General features: G+C 43.5%; 1 protein-coding gene across 1 annotated transcript; it reads left to right on the top strand.

Annotated features, from left to right (window-relative positions):
- The first annotated feature begins 2,478 nt into the window (after positions 1-2,478).
- On the top strand, positions 2,479-18,104 carry LOC129709514 (protein PML-like). The gene is made up of 6 exons (XM_055655961.1): positions 2,479-2,878; positions 9,259-9,755; positions 10,429-11,006; positions 11,808-11,875; positions 14,105-14,339; positions 15,171-18,104. Exons 2-6 carry the CDS (start codon positions 9,262-9,264, stop codon positions 15,206-15,208), a joined length of 1,413 nt encoding a protein of 470 aa, XP_055511936.1. The 5' UTR covers positions 2,479-2,878; positions 9,259-9,261; the 3' UTR covers positions 15,209-18,104.
- The last annotated feature ends 2,827 nt before the right edge of the window (positions 18,105-20,931 follow it).

Here is a 20,931-nt window from a genome sequence, read left to right as displayed (position 1 = left end):
TACAAACGTTTCATACAATAAAGCTGATATAAGGTACATAGGGTGGGCATCAATTAATTCTAGACAACAGATTAAAAAAATAATAAACCTCATTAATTCAATCAGGGCGTATTATGATGTGCTCTACTGTATGAAGTGTACAGCAAAACTTGCACTTCCAGAGTGGTCTATCTTGTAGTTTCTTCAACGGACCACAGATTTATTTTAAGAGCAAAACATAAAATGCTGGAGAACACTGCAGGTCAGGCTGGATCTATGGAGGGTCCGATGAAGGGTCTCGACCCAAAATGTCACCTATTTCTTCTCTCCAGAGATGCTGCCTGACCCACTGAGTTACTCCAGCACTGTGTCTAGGAAATGGCTATGCAATGTTTAGGGTTGGGTCCCTTCTTCAGACATGTTTTAAGGGGTTCGGAAAAATCGAAAATTTCACGTATTTAAATGTTGTTACGACTATAACTAGTAGTGTAGGAGAAAATTCCATCAGCCACAATTGCCACATACACACCCAAAAGTAGAAATGTAGAAAGTCACTGTGTGTAAAAAAAAAGATAATGCGATCTTTGGAGTCTCCTTGTACCAATCAAACGCCAAGTTCAAAATTCTATATTTTGAAAATAGGCAAAACAAAATGTAGCATTTTTAGAAAGGCTTATCCTAAAATAATTGATAGGAAGATTGTGATTTTCAGTCAGGATGTCTGTATCATTCAGTCAGTGAGCTGTAGATGTAGACTCCAGGACGTTAATCGTGAGTTAATTAAGATGGCGCAAAATATTACCCATTACTGTACTACGGCCTTTTCACCGAGTGGAGTATCTTGCTCCGCACGCTCTATGATCTTTGGTCATGAGGGTTGGAATGAGTTGGGTCTAGGCAGATGCTGGAGGATGGGATCACCCTCTGGTTCTGGTTGATTACTGCGCAAACACCTCATCAGTGGTTATCTCGCGCAGGTCGAAGTGAGTAGAGTAGTGGTTACATTTTGAAGTGAGTCTTTTTGACCAAGTTGGAGAGATCTAGTTCCTCAATCCCCTTTTTAAATGACTTGACATCGGGAGCAGCACGTGTGTTGGGTGGTAACCTTTTCTATTCCCTTATCAGTCTTGGGTAAAGGGAATATTGCTAGTAAAGTTTATTGAAATGTAGCGAGTTGATGTAGGGACCGTTATTTTGTCTTGTTTCATGGCAGTTGGTGGTCTGGGATGACGGGGGATTTGATGGCATGATTTTGCGAATCTCCTTGTAAATTGCAATATGTCTTAGCATGATTCTGCGGAGCTCTAGGGTATCCCATCCGAGAGAAGTCAACATATTATTCACTCTTGATTTGCGCTTGTAGTCATGGCATACAGAGCGGGCTGCTCGGCATTGTACTTTCCACAGGGTGATCTTGTTGTTGTTGAAAGGATCCCATACGGTTCCACAAAACTCCAATTTGGGCCTGACCAAGGACTTGTAGGCATTCTCTTTGATGGATGTACTACATGCGTGAACATTTCTTTTGAGAAGGCTGAGAGTTCTATTTGCTTTGTTAGATACTTGATTAATATGAGTCGCCAACTTAAATCTTTGCTTAATTCAACTCCTAGATATAGGTGACGGTCGACAGCAAGCATTGTATGGCTACCCATGTTGTATTCTGATAAAAGTGGTCAGTGACCCGGGGGAGGTGAGGAACAGTGACCCGGGGGGGGTCGGGCTTCGGAGCGAAGCCTTAGCCCGGGATTCATTCCTGCGGCTTCGGAGGCGGCACTGATGTCCCCACTCACCTGTTCCGCTCCTGGCTCCGGGTCGGGGTTAAAACTCCACACGGTGTGGACAGAGTGGCCGCCAGACACAGAGCTGCCGGAGGTGAGGGTGGGAGGTGTGAGTGGTGCCTCGGGGGTGGGGGGGTGGGGGGTGGCACGGTGCTGGGACCACCTATCACACCATCTGCACGGGAATGTGAAAGCGGGTGAGGCAGCATCTATAGAGCGGTAGGAAAAAATGCTGGAGAAATGCTTGAGTCTGAGGGAGGTTCAAACTCAGACACCCGCCTCAACCCGCTGAGTTTCTCCAGCATTTTTGTCTACATTGCCATTTTAAATAGTGTACGATGGGCTTAAGCTCGTTCTTTACGGAGAACCCGCCGACAAAAAACTATTCTCATTGATGAATGTGGAGGAGTGTGACTTTATTTATTTATCTATCTATCTATCTATCTATCTATCTATCTATCTATCTATCTATCTATCTATCTACCCATTTATTTATTTATTTATTTATTTAAGAAAATTGAGCGTGAGAACCTCTGTCATCAGCGTGAGAGCGTGAAAATTTCGTAAAATGCGTGAGAGTTGGCAGCCCTGCAATGGCATGGTGCAACTACAGCGTTGGTTCACTATTTGCATGGCGTGTGCATGAGGCAACTGCAGCCTGGGTTCACTTTTTACCAAATATACTAGAGGAGCTCTGCTCTATAATCTTTGCTTTATATATGGTGTGGACCAAATATCCTATAGCGGATCTTTGGTGTGGACAGGGTGCAACTACATCCCCGGCCACAACCGATAGGGGGCGGGTCCCACTTCCCCTCCCCTCTGCTGTGGGCAGTCCCACAATTTTAGGAAGTGTACCCCGGCGATGCCATAAAGCTGCTCCGCACTTTCACTTTCGTTTCTCATTGTGCTGGTCGAGGAGAACGCCCGTTCCCGGCAGCAGCGGGGGGAGGCAGGACAGGCAGCTCAGACCTAAGATCCTGCTGCTATAGGATCTTTGGCTCAGACCACACCACGCCGCTGCCAGGTCCGGCTCTTTCCTCGCCCCCGTCTCTCCGGGCCAGGTCGGAGGCTCAGACCCGAGCCCGGCGCAGAGAAGCAGAGTCAAGGACTTGGAGGTGAGATTAAATGGCGAGCCGTTTAACGGGGTCAGGAAACTGTTGCAAAGTGAGCGAGGTTTCAGTGGCAGCGAATGCAGCGCATCCCCGCACACGCTGCCAGACCCGTTGAGTGTTCCCAGCAGCTTCTGTTTGCTCAGATTTCCAGCTCTGGAAACAGCAGCTGCACGCAGGTGGGTGGTATATTTGGGAAGGAGACGATTGGGAAATACCGGTTACAGTTAGAAACATTGAAAATAGGTGCAGGAGTAGACCGTTCGGCCATTCAATATAATCATGGCTGATCGACCAAAATCCGGCTTTCCCCCCCATATCCATTGATTCCCATAGCCTTAAGAGCTAAATTAAATTCTCTTGAAAATATCCAGCCCCTTCTGTAGCAGAGGATTTCACTGATTCACAACTGGGTGATAAAGTTTTTCCTTATCTCGGTCCTAAATGGCCTACCCTTTATTCTTAACCTGGGTCTGGACTTCCCCAGAATCAGGAACATTTTTCCTGCATCTACACTGTCCAATCCTCTAAGAATTTAATATGTTTCTCTCAGATCCCCTCTCTTTCCTCTAAATTCTAGTAAATACAAGCCCAGTTTTCTTTCAGCAGAAGTCAGTCCCGCCATCCCAGAAATTAACCTGGTGAACCTGCGCTGCACTCCCTCAATTGCAATAATGTTCTTCCTCAATTTAGGAGACCAAACTTGCACACAATACTCCAGGTGCGGTCTCACCAGGGCCCTGTACAACTGCAGGAGGACCTCCTTGAGCCAAGACTTAAATCCTCGCATGAAAGCCAATATTAGCTTTCTTCACTGCATGCTTACTTTCAGTGACTGATGTACAAGCACAGTGACACCTAGGTTTTGTTGCATCTCCCCTTCTCCTAAATGGACACCTGTCAGATAATAATCTGCCTTCCTGTTGTTGCCACCAAAGTGGATAACCTACAATTTATCCACATTATACTGCATCTGCCATGCTTCTGCCCACTCACTCAACCAAGTCACCCTGCAGCCTCATAGCATCCTCCTCGCAGCTTACACTGCCATCCAGGTTTGTGTCATCCGCAAATTTAGAGATGTTACATTTAATTCCCTCATCTAAATCATTAATATATTGTAAACAACTGGGGTCCCAGCACCGAGCCTTGCGGGACCCTACTAGTCACTGCCTACCACTCTGAAAAGGACCTGTTTTAATTCCTACTCTTTGCTTCCTGTCTGCCAACCAGTTCTCTATCCATGTCAATACTCTACATTCAATACCATGTGCTCTAATTTTGCACACAAATCTCGTGTGGGACCTTGCCAAAGGCTTTTTGAAAGTCCAGATACACCACATCCACTGGCTCTCCCATATCCATTCTACTTGTCACATCCTCAAAAAATTCCAAAAGATTAGTCGAGCATGATTTCCCATTCATAAATCCATGGTGACTTTGACCGATCCCGTCACTGCTTTCCAAATGCGCTGCTCTAACATCTTTAATAATCAACTCCAGTTTGGCAAACGGATGGCCAGGAATTGCCGGGGAGTAGTTTGGGATTGGGAGGACCAGGAATAGGTGGTAGTTTGAGATAGGGATGACGGGGAAGTTGCAGAGAGGGGCAGGGCTGGAGAGAACAGGCAACGAATGTGAAGTGTGCAGACTAAAGATGTCAAGGAAATCATTAATGAAAGAGCAACAATATGAAGTAGAGATAAAACAAAACAAAGATCCGCATTTGTGGAATAAAGGAGATCGGCCTGGACTTGTTCAGCTCCAAGGAAAGATACAAAGTGTTGGAGTAACTCTACAGGCCAGGAAACATCCTTGGAGAGGTGGTATTTTGGGTCAGGGCCCTTCTTCTGACTGATCGATGGGTGGGAGGGAGAAATATTCAACACTGAATTTTCCAATTTTAAAGTAACTACCCTACTGATACCACTTATTGGTATACCGACCTATTAAACCAACTACTATCCATGTTCAGGTGTGCAAGAAAGAACTGCAGATCGGGTTTAAACCAAAGATAGACACAAAATGCTGGAGTGACACACCGCATGTCTGGAGAAAAGGAATTGGTGACGTTTCAGACTAGTTTGAAGAAAGGTCTCGGCTTGGAACATCATCCTTTTCTCCAGAGATGCAGCCTGTCCTGCTGAGTTACTTTAGCATTTTGTGTCTATCTACCTATCCATGTTCTCCAGAAATGCTGTCTGCCTGTGTTGAGTTACTCCATCATGCGTGGAAGGCACAAACAGGAAATTATGAAAGGAATTATCTCTTCATTGTGCTGAAGGGGGAAGAGAGGTCTGGTGGTGGAATCCCACTGAAGATGATGGAAGCTTTTGTAGAATTATCTGTTGAATGTGAAGGCTAACTGTCAAATAAAGTCATCTTTATTGCCTTATGCACAAGTGCAGTATAGTCAAGAGTCAAGTCAAGAGTGTTTAATTGTCATATGTACCGAAATTGAACTATGAAAGGTTTGTAAACACAGTACTCAAGAAATAACATAATAAACAAAAACATCCTGGTGCGAGAATAAGTTGTAAAAAAATTGGATGTCCATTCTAGAAATGAACATTATGAAGAATGCAGAATTCTGAAGAATGAAGTGTGGCTGTCTGACCTGCTGAGTTTCTTTGTGTCCTTTTGTGTAAACCAATATCTGTGGTTCCTTGTTTCTACGACAGGAAAGAATAAATTCTGTGGGGCAAGAGCAGGCTGAAATAACAAATACATTAGGACCTTGGGCAGGAGGTTGAAGGGGATTGTGTGGTGTGGGACCCTTAAGGATGGCGAACCCAACAGGAAGATTTCCGGAGGAAATGATGCCAGTAAAGTCCAGGAGAGAATGGCTCAAGGGAGGCAAGAGGCAATGTCTGATTCATTTGTTGCCTTTGAGTAAATGGGGTGAGCTGTTTTTTTGAACAACTGTGGTCTTTCTGAAGGTGCTCCCACAGTGGCGATGAAGACCAGTGATTTATTTCTATATGGTATGTAAAGGGAACATGTTGGTGGTGTAGGTCCCAGGTGCCTGCTGCTCTTATCCTAGATGAAAAAGGTCACAGATTTGTGATGTGCTGTTGGAGTAAAAATGGCTAAGCAGGAGAACTAGATGCCAGTCGGGCAATTCTCATAGTTGGTGGAAAAACATTCGAGGCCAGGGGGCGAGTACGCATGAGGGGATTGGGGCAAGCGTACTTTGCTGTGTCTGAATCGGGTTCGTTGGTGGCTGTTGGGTTCTCTATCTGGCTTCCTTTTCCTTTTAAGCTTTGGATTCTATTGCTGAGGGTCTAGAGCCATCCAGGGGCCAAAGGGGAAAGTGCAGCTGACACTGGAGTCAAGATGGTGCCCCATACTGTTGTCATATGAATCCAAATCATTCAGCTGATTGATTGAAAGATAACAGCATTGAAAGAGGCCCTTTGGCCCATCGAGTCTATGCCAACTATTGATCACCCACTCACACTAGTTCCATTGAAGATAGACACAAAATGCTGAAGTAACTCAACAGGACAGGGTCTCAACCTGAAACGTCACCCATTCCTCCAGAGATGCTGCCTTTCCTGCTGAGTTACTCCAGTATTTTGTGTCCATCTTTGGGTTAAACCAGCATCTGCAGTTCCTTCTTACACAAGTTCTTGAACACTTCTTAACACTGACCTCAACTATGAACAATGGACTGTCTGGTTGCAGTTTGGATTTCAGGCATTTTTGCACATACTAGGGTTATTAATTAAATATATAAATATTATTTATTTGCTATGCATATTGTGTTCACAGACCTGTTACACTGCTGTAAGTAACAATGTTCTTGTCCTGCGGTCGATACATATGGCAATTAACCACTTTTATTCTGCCCTTTGAGGTAAAAACGTATTACTCCCCGCTGGACAAAACTCTTCCTCATCTCCATTTTACCCCAGTGATGTTTTATTCTGCAATCCTGTCCCTTGGTCTAGATTTTGTAATGAGAGGAAACAGTCTTCTAGCATCCACCCTTTTAGAATCTTAGATGTGTCAATAAGATTACTTACCATTATTCTAAACTCCAATGTGTTAACCTAACCTAACCTGGCCAACATCTTAACATATGTCAACCCCATTAACCCGAGAATCACACTAAACCTTCCCTGCACCGTCTCCAATGCAAATAGACCAACATAAGTAAGGAGACAAGTGCTATATGCAGTACCTCCTGTGTGGTGTCACCAATACATTGTACAGTTGCAGCAAGACACCCTGAAATTATACTCTTTGCCGTGAAGACAACAGTTCTCGTTAGGTTCTTAATTACCCATTGACGTTCTGTGTTTCTAATGCAGGGACAACAAGATATTTCTGTCTAGTTGCTCAGGTTTGAAGGAATATTCTACTCTTTGCTTTTTTTCTTCTGCATTGGACACCCTTACAATCCCCACATTACATTCCATTTACTAAAGTTTTGCCCACTCATGCAACCTATCTCCATACCTCCTTGCAGACTACGTATTCACGTATTCAACCTAGCTTTCCCAGCTAGGTTTGTATTTTTGTACCTTTCCAGTTTAATGGTATCTTTCTTATAGCATGGTGACCAAAACTGAACACAATATTCCAAGTGGAGCCTCACCAACGTCTTGTACAACTGCTACAGGGTGTCCCAATTTATATACTCAATGCCAAAGCCTTCTTCACCACTCTCCACCTGTGACACCACTTTCAGGGGACCAGGTACTCGTACACCTCAGTCTTCACAAAACTTCACAGGGCCCTACTATTTATTGTGAAAGTCCTGGTGTGGATTGACTTCCCAAAATTAACACCTTGCACTTATCTGAATTAAACTTTATTTAGTCATGCCACGGCCCATTTACCTAACTGACCAAGATCCTGTTGTAATTCTTGATAACTATTCTCTATGATACCATCCAATTTAGTGTAAGCTGCAATATTACCATACTTTCTAGAGTCACACAGCACGGAAACAGGCCCTTCAGCCCCATTTGTCCATGCTAACCAAGATGCCTTATCCAAGCTAATTTATACATTCACATCCTAGTCGACCAGGGGCGTCGTATAATGGCAGCCCATACATATAGTATGTCTGTTTTTTTGTCTTTTTAAAATGTTTAGTCTTTAAAAGTATTTTTTTGGAAGTTTTTTAGTCTTTTTATGTATGGGATGTGGGGAGGGTAAGGGGGAAACCGTTTCTCAGTCATTTCCTGGTCGAGGATGCAACTATTCTCTGAGTCGCGTCTTCGCCCCCCCCACCTCCCTCCTCGCGGCCTACCATCTGGATTGGCGCGGCCTTTCCTGCCGGAGACTGACCAGAACTTCAGCAGCGGCGCAGCACTGATTTACCATCGCGGAGTGGGCGATGCTTTACCAGGGATCGCCGTGTTGAAGCTCCCGAGTGTTGGGCTGCTGCTTTGACATCGTGGAGCTGTGGTTGCGGAGTTTCTAACCGTGGGCGGCGCAGACTTCAACATCGCAAACTCCTGGGATCCCTTTGCCGAGGGCCGCCAGTGTTGAATAACTGCCCAGCTCGGCCTGTAGACTTCGGGAGTCGCGGTCTCCAGTAAGAAGTGGCCGATTCGGAAACTCCAAGCCGCTGGGAATGTTCTTCCGTTCCGACGTTGGAGTTCCGATCATCCCGGCGAGAGGGCCTGAACATCGGGCCGCCGTAGCGGCAACTGCGGAGGGCTCAAAAGGCCCCGACCACAGGTGAACAAAGAGAAAGATGACTGAACTTCATTGCCTTCCCTCACAGTGGGAAACGTTGATTCCGCTGTGTGGGAATGTTCATGTTAAATTCTATCGTGTGTTGTGTTCTTTTTATTCGTATGGCTGTATGGTAACTCAAATATCACTGTACCATTAAATAGTGCATGTGACAATAAATGTAAACTTGACTTGAACTTGAAACTTGAATTTGAAATCTTTGATATAGACCACAAGCAACAATGAATGGGTCCAGGCCTCCAACCCTCTGCTTAAGTCAATTACATAAATTGCCTTTGATCGAGTTGACCCTGTGACTCCTCAGTCTGTACAGCTCACCAATCAGAAAATGACCCATTTATTCCATCTCATTATATTATATTAATAGAATCAGTTTTAACTCCATATTTCCAAAATCTGCAGGTTTATTTTTGTTTTTGAATTGTTGTCAAATTCACTTCTCTTCAGAGATGTCTCCCTTGAAATTTTGCTCCCTTCTCTTTGACTGGAATTCCCATTCTCTTTTGCCTTTGTCTTCTTTCTCTGAACAAAAATGATAACTCTGTTTCCGTCACAGATGCTGCCTGACCTGCTGAGCGTTTCTCACTTTCATTGTTGATTTCTAGCCTCTGCTTTTTCATGCACTTCACTTTGAATATAACTTTAATGTGATGGGCATTTCCTTGTTGCAGGTCATGGAGGCCAAGCTGGTAACAGGGCTTGAGGAATATTTTCAGTGCGGGCTCTGCAACAATCCAGCAACAAGTCCAAAGCTCCTCGAGTGCCTTCATACCTTTTGTGCAGGTTGTCTGGAGCGCGAATCCAATGGGAGCGATGTCACCTGTCCCAGCTGCGAAATGGTGACCAAGAAAGGTCTCTCTTCCCTGCCAGACAATATATTTGTGTCAAACTTGCAGAACAGTGTGAGAAAGCAGCAGCAAATCCTGGAAAGTGCAGAACAGCGCTGTGCCTCCTGTGAGGAGAATACGTCTGCAGAGTTTGTGTGCCTGGAGTGTGACAAGGTGCTGTGTAACAAGTGCCTCCACACTCATCAGGTGTTGATGCCAGATCACAAGAAGCACGTGGAGACCTTGGGCACTTTGCGAAAGTTGAATTCAGACGAGTTCTTGAAGATTCTAAGAAGATCAAAGGATCTCCTCTGCAGCTCGCATGAAAATCAGACAATTAGGTAAAGGTTGTGTTTCCAATGTAGAGGGAGGGTGTGGTGATGTGGGTGGTGCACAGTGACTGTGTTTGAAAGCCGAGGCTGCTTTTTAAAAGAGGGTGAAATCTTATGACACACAGATGAGATAGAAATGCAAAAGATACAACAGTGGCTAGGTTACCGTTATAACATCCAGAGCCCAGGGCCTTTCTGCTGGTGTCCTGAAGTCCAATCCTACCACAGCAATTGAATTAAAATTCACGCCATTAAATAAATATACCTTTAAAAACAATTTGTTTCCAATTATAGTCCCATCAATCTACTGTGTAGGAAGTCTGAAGAAGGGTCTCGACACGAAACATTTCACATTCCTTCTCTCCAGTGATGCTGCCTGTCCCGCTGAGTTACTCCAGCATTTCCCATCAATCTACTACTCTGTAACTAAAAATCCACCCTGATGAATAGGTTTGAAAACACACATCTTAATATGTGACTTGCAACTATGTTATTTTACAATCTCTGAAACGGCTGGGCATGATTAGGGATCTGGTCAATTATAAGGTCTTGCATGTACAAGGAATGTTTGGGGTTTTATTTGAGGAAACCAAGTGTCAACGGGCTGGACAGGCAGCATAAGATAGTGGTATGGGTTTTATGCCTTTGCTTGATGGTAATTGTGACTAGTTTTTATGTGCAGTCTGTACTGTAGAACCTGCTCGATGTGGCTCTGTGTCCTGTGCGTGCTTCTGGAACACAAAGACCACGATTGCACCCCTGTGCGAAAACAGATCAGCCTTTTGAAGAGCGAGCTGCAGGAAACGCTGGCAGCAATAGTCACAAAGCAAGAAGAGTTTGTTGAATCACAGAGCCAACTGGAACTGCTCGTGGATGACGTGAACAAGGACAAGTACAAGCTGACAGATCTGATCGAAGCCCGGGTTCAGGCTGCCCTGCAGAAGGTGAAGGAGGAGGAGCGCAGGCTGCTCAATGAGCTGCAGGAGCTTCACTCCTCCAAAACTCACAAGCTGCAGGAGAGTCTGAACAGCATAGAGAACGTGTTGAAGAGAATGGGGGTGAGCAAAAACGTGGTGTCCCAGTTGTTGCGCTATGCCACAGAGCAGGAAATCCTGAAGCTGCATGGAACAATCAAGTCAGCTCTCGCAGAACTACGGAAAGAAAAGCCAATGGATGTGCATGTGGACAACACCATTATCGACTTTCAGGAATGCTGCAAGTTTCCGGAGAAAATGCTGGGCAATTTGATGATCACGAGATGTGAGTAATAGTCAGGTACTCCTGTTTCCTCTAATAAAAATGACAATTGCCTTTGACTCACAACGTGCAGTGGCCATAGACGTTTGTTGAGAGCCCCCTACCCCCATTCTCCCCGCGCAAGTTATTTGCCGTTCCACGATTGATCTGGAGGTTCACTCCCTGCACTGTCGTTTACTGTGCTTCTGTGATTCAGAGAGACGTCACTCATGGTGAATGTCAGTGAATTCCAGAGCTGTCGTTCACTGTGCCTCCGATTCAGAACGCTGTGAATCCCAAAGCGGTTGCTCACTACGACTCCCAGAGCTATCATTCATGGTGTCTAATTCAGAGAGTTATCGCTTACTGTGAATCCCAGGGCTGGCACTCAAAGCTGGCACTTGCTGTCAACCCCAGTGATTTCTGAATCAAGCACACTGTCAATCCCAGACAAAAATGCTGGAGAAACTCAGCGGGGGAGGCAGCATCTATGGAGAGAAGGAATAGGCAACGTTTCGACAACAGATTCTGCCTCACTTGCTGAGTTTCTCCGTTTGATTTTTCCAGCATCTGCAGTTCTTTCTTAAACACTGTCAATCCTTGTGATTTCCAGAGCCAACGTTCACTGTGTCTCTGTGATTCAGCGAGCTGTCCTTCACTGTGACTCCCAGCTGGCATTCCCTGTCCCTCCCAGTTATTTCCCAGAGCTCACCTTTGGTGCTTAAATGATTGATTTCATTAAACATGTTTGCCAAAGAGGCAAATTCTTTCCTTTGTGTGTTCATTATATAGATCTTTTACTCATGAAAATTATTGTTTTTTCAGTGAAACACAAGTCCACTTTGGATGGAAAGTCATCGCTGCCTGGATGCAGAATTGCTGTGAATGTGAAGGTGAATGTGCAGAGTTAATCATGTAGAAGATGTAAAGTGGCTTTAATACTGAGGTCAGTGCTCTGTCTGAATTAAGCAGGCAAATAGGATAAAATGAGATGGGCATGTGCTTTCTACCTCTGTCAGAAACAACTGCGTTTGGCCAGGGTCAGTGCAGACATGTCCTGAGCAGCTGAAAATCAGACTTAATTTGCTCTGAGACACTATTCCTGGCCATTCCGTAGTTTGTTGTTAGCCCACTGTTACTTCCTGCTACTCTTGCTTGCACATTGTCAGGTCAGTCTCTGACTATGCCATGACGTTTTCAGGCAGCATCCTTCCCCAGACTCCAGTCAGAAGAAGTGTCCCTTTTTTGTGTAAATCCAAGGTGCATCAGAGCATAAACCAGTCATGGATGCAGAGTCCTAAAGGAGAGCTAAAGGAGAAGCAAGTCTTGGCAAGTGAGTTCCAGATGTTAGCCTAGAAGCAGATGAAGACATAACCAATAATCTAAATTCACTAGCATCTTGTACAACTGGAGCATAACATCCTAATTTCTATACTCTGTACCCTGACTGATGAAGGCCAAAGTACCGAAAGCTTTCGCCACCCAATCTATCTATGATATCACTTTTAAAGAACTATGTACCTGCACCACTAGATTCCTCTGCTCTACAATACTCCCCAGGGAACTGCCATTTCCTGTGATGGTTTTGCCCTGGGTTGACTTCCCAAAATGCAGCATCTCACACTTTTCTGCATAAACTCCATTAACCATTCCGATGTCCACTTGGCCATCAGATCAAGATCCTACTCTAATTTTTGATCACCATCTTTGTTATCTACGATACCACCCACTTTAGTATCAACTGCAAACATACTAAGCTTGCCTCTACATTCTCATCCAAATCATTGATATAAAGCACAAACAGCAACGGGCCCAGTATCAATCCCTGAAGCACACCACTGGTCACAAGCCTCCCTTCCTAAAAATAACCATCCACCATCACTCTGTTTCCATCTCTCACATATAAACCATGCTAACTATCCCTAATCAACCCCTGTCTATACAAATGCATATATATCTAAGACTATATCTTATCTGTCAGAATACTCTCCAGTAACTCGCCTGCCACAGGTGTTAGACTCACTGGCCTATAGTTCCCAGGTTTTGATTTGCAGCCCGTCATAATTAGAGGTACAATATTACCACGTTCCAATCTTCTGGCACCTCAGTTGTGTCTAATGATAATTCATATATTCTCCAGCTTCCCACAGTCCTCTGATATATCTGTTTGAGCCCGGTGATTTATCTTCCTTCATATGACTTGGGACATTCAGCACTTCCTCAATCGTAATAGTTCCCCAGCATTCATTTCTTCCTCTAACGTACAAAATAAAGAGAAACCCTCATTGAGGGCCTTGTTCATTTCTTGCGGCTCCACACAGATGACCGCTTTGTCTTCTGAGGGGCCCTATTCTCACTCTAAATCCCCTTCTCATTCCTACACTGACCTTTCTGTCCTAGGCCTCCTCCATTGCCAGAGTGAGGCTAATCGCAAATTGGAGGAACAGCATCTCATATTTCGCTTGCGCAGCTTACAGCCCATGGTATAAATAATGATTTCTGTAACTTCATGTAACCCCTGCACTCCCTCTCTCTCTCCATCCCTACCCTCTTTGTAAGCTGCACCAGGTTCTCGTTTTCACCTCGCAAACAGCTAACAATGGCCTAATTCCTTTGATATCGTTACTTTTTTGCATATCTTTCATTCGTTTGTTCTATATCTCTCTACATCACTGTCTAAATCTCTCTTTTCCTTTCTCTGGCCAGTCTAAAGAAGTGTCTTGACCCAAAACGTCACCCATCCCTTCTCATCAGAGATGCTGCCTATCCCTCTATTACTCCAGCATTTTGTATCTATTTTCCTCACTCTCTGCTGCGTTGCTGCCTATTCTGTACGGCGAACTTTCTTTCACCATCTTCCATACCAACTTACAGCCTCTCACCTGCCTTAGTCCCAACTCTCTCCATGTTCTCTAGAGATGCTGCCCGACCTGATCAGTTACTCCAGCACTGGTCCTTATTTGTAAACCAGCATCTGCAGTTCCTTGTGTTTCTATTGGACTGAGCTTGTGTCAGAGAGTGATAGAGTGATACAATGTGGAAACAAGCCAATCGGCCCAACTCGCCCACACCTATCTATCCTTAACATCAGATACTGGTTAAACAGTTGCTCTCCTCTGCAGGAAGTTGGCGAATCTTTGAAGTGTAACTTCAACAAAAGGAAATGTTATGCAGCTGAGGAAGCAGAAGCCTCCAAAAAACTGTGCATTAAAGAAGAGCCAAGTAGCTTCACTGAGGACGATTCCACCGCTGGCCCAAGCAGCCACCAGCAGAGCCGCACGCCCTCCATAGAGTGTGTCACTCTTATCACCGACTCTGATGGACAGGAACAGGTGCCCATGTTTATGGACACTGAAGGTAAACTTACATCTTTTACATTTTCACCTACATTTGTGTTGTAAGTAAATTCATGTTTACATATGTAGTGAACAGCATGTTCCAAGCATTGTGAACTTGATAATTTAGCTTGGAGCAGTACTCACCGCTGATGTATGTGGAAGCTTATTTCCGCAAGCAAATTCCAAAAGGGCAAGCGAATATCAGTAAGTTATTACTTCCTTACAATAGAGATTATTAAGTTGATGCAATCCAATCAGTCCCATTTTCCCATCCATTGCTTTACTACCTATTCTCTCATGTATTCATCAACTCCTCACTGATTTTTCTACCACCCATCAACACAGAAGGGCAATTCACAGATTCTACCAACTTATCAACACAGGTATCTTTGAGGAAACAGAAGCATTTGGGAAAAGCTACATGGTCACAGAGAGAACGCCATTGAGGTAACATCAGAGGTCAAAATTGGACCTGGGAATCTGGAGATGTGAGGACGCAGCACACCTGCACCTCAGCTTTAGTTGGCGTGCTAGTTTGTGGATAGATGTTGGTTAAGGGCATGACAGAAACTGTTGAGATTGGAGTTCTCATCCAACTCCTCTGACAGTGACTGGAGTTGAACTGAAGCATCAGCCCACACTTTTGTCTGAGTAAGTGGTGCCTCTGATACTGGATCAACGGCCGAAATGGGCCCCGCTGTTACTATCTATCTACCACCCTTTATCTAACATTAAGCTCATTCTGTGAACCGCGCATGTTGCTATGTTTGTGTAATAAACAATAAACTATGATGGCTTTGTTTGCGTAATAAACAAATCTGATTGTGATCTTTTCTCTGAACCTTTACAGTACAAGTGATACAAATAGATTCTGAAGATTTGAAATGAGATTTGGCTGAAGGCGAAGGTTTGACATGATCATATTGGAGCAGCACCGCTGACGGGCAAACTGTGGTGGTTCGCGTTTGTTGATGTTGTGATCTACAATGCACTGTCTGACAACCTGATGGAAGCAGAGTTAAATGAATATTCAAAAGAGAGCATACATCATTTCTGAAGGGGAATGTTTGCAGTAATGGAACTGATTTGACAATTTTTTAGACAGCTGATACATTTAAAGGGCGTTTTTATATCGTTTCAAGGATTCCTCCTTTCGTCACTATGATTGAAGACAGCGGTTCAGCGGATAATTGAAACACATTCACGAGCGCTCCACGAGACATTCAATGCCGTCCAAAGATAAATCTTCTAAACACAGTCTCTTAATTAATAGTTTCTTTATTGTAGAAGTAAAAACAGTAAGATATTCATCCAAACTTCTTGTTTAAATACATTTTGATCTTACTGGTAGTCAGACTTGTGCTTGGTCGAAAGCTGTGACCTCTCCCCCATGTTTCTTCAAACTAAATGAAAACTACGAGGGCATCTGCGTGAGAATCCCAGCCGCAAACACGCCTCAGACTATGTATAAATCCCACCCACATAATTACAGTCAGATAAAATTTTAAGGTAACTGGTTATAGTTATAACATACTGAGTTAAGCTAAATGGGTACTACAGGCATCAGATCTACCTTTTGTGCAGCTTGGCAGTGGAATGATGTAGAAATACAACAAGATAGGGACATTAGCACAATGGATAGTAATAATATTCATATTCCTGGACCATTGATCTGGCATTGTCAATTACACCCCCCCCCCCCCCCCCCCGTGGTTGGGAATTGAAATTCAAGTAATTAAACAAATCTAGGATTTAAAAAAATGCTATTACAATTAACGGTTCTATCAATTTACGGTGTTACTATTCAAAATCCATTCCACAAAACCTTCACCTGGTCTGGTTTGCATAAGAGTATTAGTTTCAACTCCTAACTGCCCTCTAAAATGCCTGGGCTAGTATCATGTTCAGGGGCAAATGCTTACAACGCTTACAATGTACACGTGATTACATGCTTTTCTATGCTTCTCCCAGGCCAGGTAAAGCACAAATTTGCTGTAAGCTAATGTTTTCACTGTGCATTCCAAGGTCAGATGCCTTGTGTTTCGACCAGTTATGTTTCACTGCAGTGCCTCAGCAAGTATTTTTTGTTGCTGATTGCTTTGCTTGAATGCAAATGTGCATTATTTGGATACAGGTGCCAACAATGATTCTAACTTACAATTCTCGCCTTACCTGAGACATACGTGTCTGGTATGAAGAGTATGTGGTGTCCCGATTTCAGTCGAAGCCACTTGGTGCTGGTTGTAGTTTTGTTGGTAGCACATCTGCAAGAAGGAAAGCTCATTTAATCTGTCACTCTAGCCTACAGATCAAATCTCTTAGAACACATTAGTTCAAATATTTTATTATTTGATATTTCCAACATCCATCAAGATTTTTTTCAGATTTACTCTTCACACAGTCTTAGCAAGTAACATGGCTTACATTGAACATTGTTTTAATTTTTTGCATTAATTTTTAGCTGTTAACCAATCATCTGATTATCATTATAACAAGTAAATAAATTACATTTAGCATAAATAAACTAAATTACACTCTATAATCCATTAGATACATTTTATCCTTTGGAGTGCAGGAGGCCGAGGGGTGATCTTATAGAGGTGTACAAAATCTGAGGGTAGTATAAGTTCTTTTACCCAGGGAAATCAAGAACTTGGGGTCATAGGTGTAAGGTGAGAGGGGAAAGATTTAATAGGAACCCGAGGGGCAACTTTTCACACAGAGTGGTGGGTACATGGAACATCCTGCTGGAGGAAGCAGTCGCGGTAGGGGCAATAACAGCATTGAAAAGACATTTGGAGATATGCGGAGAGGGAAAGTTTAAAGGAATGTGAGCCAGGCTCAGTTTAGATGGGGCATCTTGGTTTGTATGACCTAATTTGGCTGAAGGGCGATTCTGTGCTGTATGATTCTAATAAAGGTCATATTAGAATCTTTAATAAAGTCATATAGTGCAATAAAATGGCCCATTGACCTACCATGTACATTTGACCCTGTTGACCACCATCCAACGTAGGTTAATAAGCATGCAAAGACAGCTGGTGGGGCTGAAAGCCAGTTAAGGCAAATTCAATAGTTAGAAGAATGAATGATAATCTCTGAGTAACGAGAAGGAATTACAGTGTATATGTCAAGGCATTCTGTTCTCAGCCTGAAGATCCTATGGGTGGGAAGTGATTTCTTGGAAGAGATCCAAGAAATTGATGTGTGAACAGTGACAGGAAGAAGAGAGTAACAACACGTAAAACAGAGTGAAGCTTCCATAGATCGATTAAAAAAGAAAAGATTAACAAAGGTTGATGTGGGTCCTCTACAGACTGGATAGTTATTTTGGTAAATGAAGTGGCAGAAAAAGTAAACAAACATTCAATGCACGTCTTCATAGAAGTTACACATCTGCTGGAAATAGTGGAGAACAGTTTCGGCTAGAGAATAAAACAGAAATCAATTAACATTAATTCATACGTGGTATTGCACAATGGGACTGAATACTGGTAAATTCTGAGGACTTGTTTAATTTGCTCCAAAAGAGGTGGCTTTGGATGGGTACTCTGGTTGCCATCTTCCAAAATTCCACGGATTCTAGAACAGTTACTAGAGATTGGAAGGTTTCTAATGTAAATCAAGTCAAGGGTGTTTAATTGTCATATGCACATTTTAGTAAATCTCTTGGGGCTTTTCTAAATTCTTAAACTTCTTTTGTTAAGTGCGGTATCCAGAACTGAGGACAATACTCCAGCTGGGACTAAACATTTGTTTCTTTTTAAATAAAATTTCATCACAACTTCCTGGCCCTTGCATTTTTTTAACCCGTATTTCTAAAGTCCAGGAGCTCAAATGCTCAAGAATCCAGAGTCGTCATATGCACCAGGAATGGACAAATGAAAAACTTACTTGCTACAGCTTTACAGGTACATTAGTGCAACAACACAACAAAAATGTACTATAATTAATAATACAATAAATTATCAGTACAAGAAGGTAACCAGATCATAAATAGTGCAAAACAAAGTAGTGCAACCTAATCAAGATCTGTAGCAGATCGATTTTGCGATTAAGGTTGAGCAGTGTGGTTCAAGAGCTTGAAAGTTGATGGGATAATAACTAAACTTGGAGGTCACAGTTCTGATATTACTGCCCTTTAGAACGAGCGCTTCCCACTATTTAAAGGAGGAAGAGAGAAAGCAGGGGGAAAAAAAGCAACCAGTTATCTGTAGTTGGGGGAAAAAGTTGAAGTCTCATTAAGAAAGTGGCAACAGCACATTCAAATTCTAGATTTGGTAGATGGTTGATAGGGATTCAATGAATGTGGTGTGTTTGGAGTTTCAAAAGTCCTTAGATTGGCTGCTACTTGGGTAATTAACCCCAAATGAAGCACACGTTTTTGATGGTGTACTGGTAGACTGTGGATTGGTTAACGACAAATTGGTAGATTGTGAGCAATGGGGCATACGGAAAGTGGGATGTTTTTGCATGTTAGAGTGAAGGGCAAGATAGATGGGGGTAAAGAACCCTGAATGATGAGAGAAACTGAGGCTCTGGTCAGGAAAAAGGAGGAGGCAAGGATTGGGGATTAAGTATCTCTGGAGGTTGTGTATGGAATTGAGGAGCATACTTAAGGAAATTAGGAGGGCAAAAGGGGACAAGAGATAGCTCTGGTAGACAAGATTAAGGAAATTCCAAAGAGATTTATTTCACAAGTATATTAAGGGGAAAAGGGTAACTAGAGAATAATGCTTATCAGAACGATAGTGGTATTCTATGCATGGACCCTCAGTAGATGGGCTATGTCTTCAATGAGTATTTCTCCTCTGTTTTTACTGTGGAGTAAGACATGAAGACTAACAAACTTGGTATATTTAAAGGAAATGTCCGGTACAATCAAGAAGGTGCTGGACATCCTAAAACATACAACGTTAAATAAATCTCCAGAGCCTGGAATCAGCTGTAATCAAAGGGTACTGTGAGAAGCTAGAGAGAAAATTGCAGAGGTCTTGACTATATACGAATCATCATTAGACAATGGTGAAGTGCAGGAAGACTGGAGAGTGGCTAATGTGCCTTAAGAAGGGCTGGAAAGAAAAACCTGGGAACTATAGTAAGCCAACATCTGTGGTAGGAAAGTTACTGAAGAGGATTCCAGTCGATAAGATGTATTTCTGGAGGCAGTCATACCTGTTAGAGTAACTGCTTCCAACTTGGTCTGTGGTCGGCGGAGGGGGGATTTGTTGTACAAATGAAGCAGTGAAGCAGGCTGGGGGGTAGAGACAAAGGTAGCGTTAGAGGAGCTTTGGCCCTTGAGCATTTCAAGCAGGTCTGAGATTCTTGCTCCCTGTGCAGGCTGTAGGAAGGGTGAGCACTTAACTGTGGCACTGTGGATCAGGGAGCCATTCAATAGGGGAGAGAGAAGAAACACATAGTCGTCGTTGGGGATAGTATAATCAGAGGAATAGGCAATGTTCACTGTCACGAGGATCAAGAGTCCCATAGGTACACAAAATTGCTGGAGAAACTCAGCGGGTGCAGCAGCATCTATGGAGCGAAGGAAATAGGCGACGTTTCGGGCCGAAACCCTTCTTCAGAGTCCCATAGGCTCTGTTGCCTGCCTGTTGCCTGGGTTCAGGACATCTCATCTGACCTGTAGAAGGTGTAGTCTATTTTCTAAATGGGAAGTCGTCATAAATCAGAGGTGCAAAGGGACTTGGGAGTGCTGGTACAGGATTCCCGGAAAGTTATTTTGCATGTCGAATTGATAGTAAGGAAGGCAAATGCAATGCTAGAATTTATTTTGACAGGACTAGAATATAAAACATATGGATGTATTGCTGAGGCTTTATAAGGCATTGGTCAGACCACATTTGGAGTATTGTGAGCAGTTTTGATTTGCTTAACATATGATGAGCATTTGACAGCACTGGGCCTCTACTCGCTGGAGTTTGGAAGGATGAGTGGGACCTCTTTGAAACTTACCAAATAGTGAAAGACCTGTATAGAATGGATGTGGAGAGGATGTTTCCACTAGTGGAAGAGCCTTGGATCAGAGATCATAGCCTCAGAATAAAAGGATGTTCCTTTAGGAAGATGAGGAATTTCTTTAGTCAGAGGGTGGTGAATCTGTGGAATTCATTGCCACAGAAGGCTGTGGAGGCCAACAATGGATATTTTTAAGGTGGAGATTGATATCTTCTTGATTGGTACGTGTGGCAGGGGTTAAGAGGGGAAGATAGATCAGCCATGACTGAATGGCAGAGTAGACTTGATGGGCTGAATGGTCTAATTCCATCCTTATAACTTATGGTCCATTGAGTTCCTCCAGCAGTAGCTTGTTTGATCTGATTCCAGCATCTGCAATTGCTTATTCTGCTTGGGTACCTTACAGCTGCCAAACAACCCCTCCTCACTTTTATTCACCTGTCACTTGCCAAACTTTGTCCCGCCACCACCTGTCTTACAGTTTACCCCCCCCCCCCCCCTCCCAACCTCTACAACAAGTCTGAAGAGGGGTTTGGATCTGGAACATCACCTATCCACATTCTCCAGAGACGTGTTGAGTTACTTTATGACTTAGTAATTTTTGGTAAAAGATTCCAGCATCTGCAAAGTTCCCTCTA

The sequence above is a fragment of the Leucoraja erinacea genome, chromosome 25 (assembly GCF_028641065.1).
Source record: "Leucoraja erinacea ecotype New England chromosome 25, Leri_hhj_1, whole genome shotgun sequence".
NCBI lineage: Eukaryota > Metazoa > Chordata > Chondrichthyes > Rajiformes > Rajidae > Leucoraja > Leucoraja erinaceus.
The sequence above is the reverse complement of the archived record's forward strand: the minus strand, read 5'-3'. Positions and strand labels throughout refer to the sequence as shown.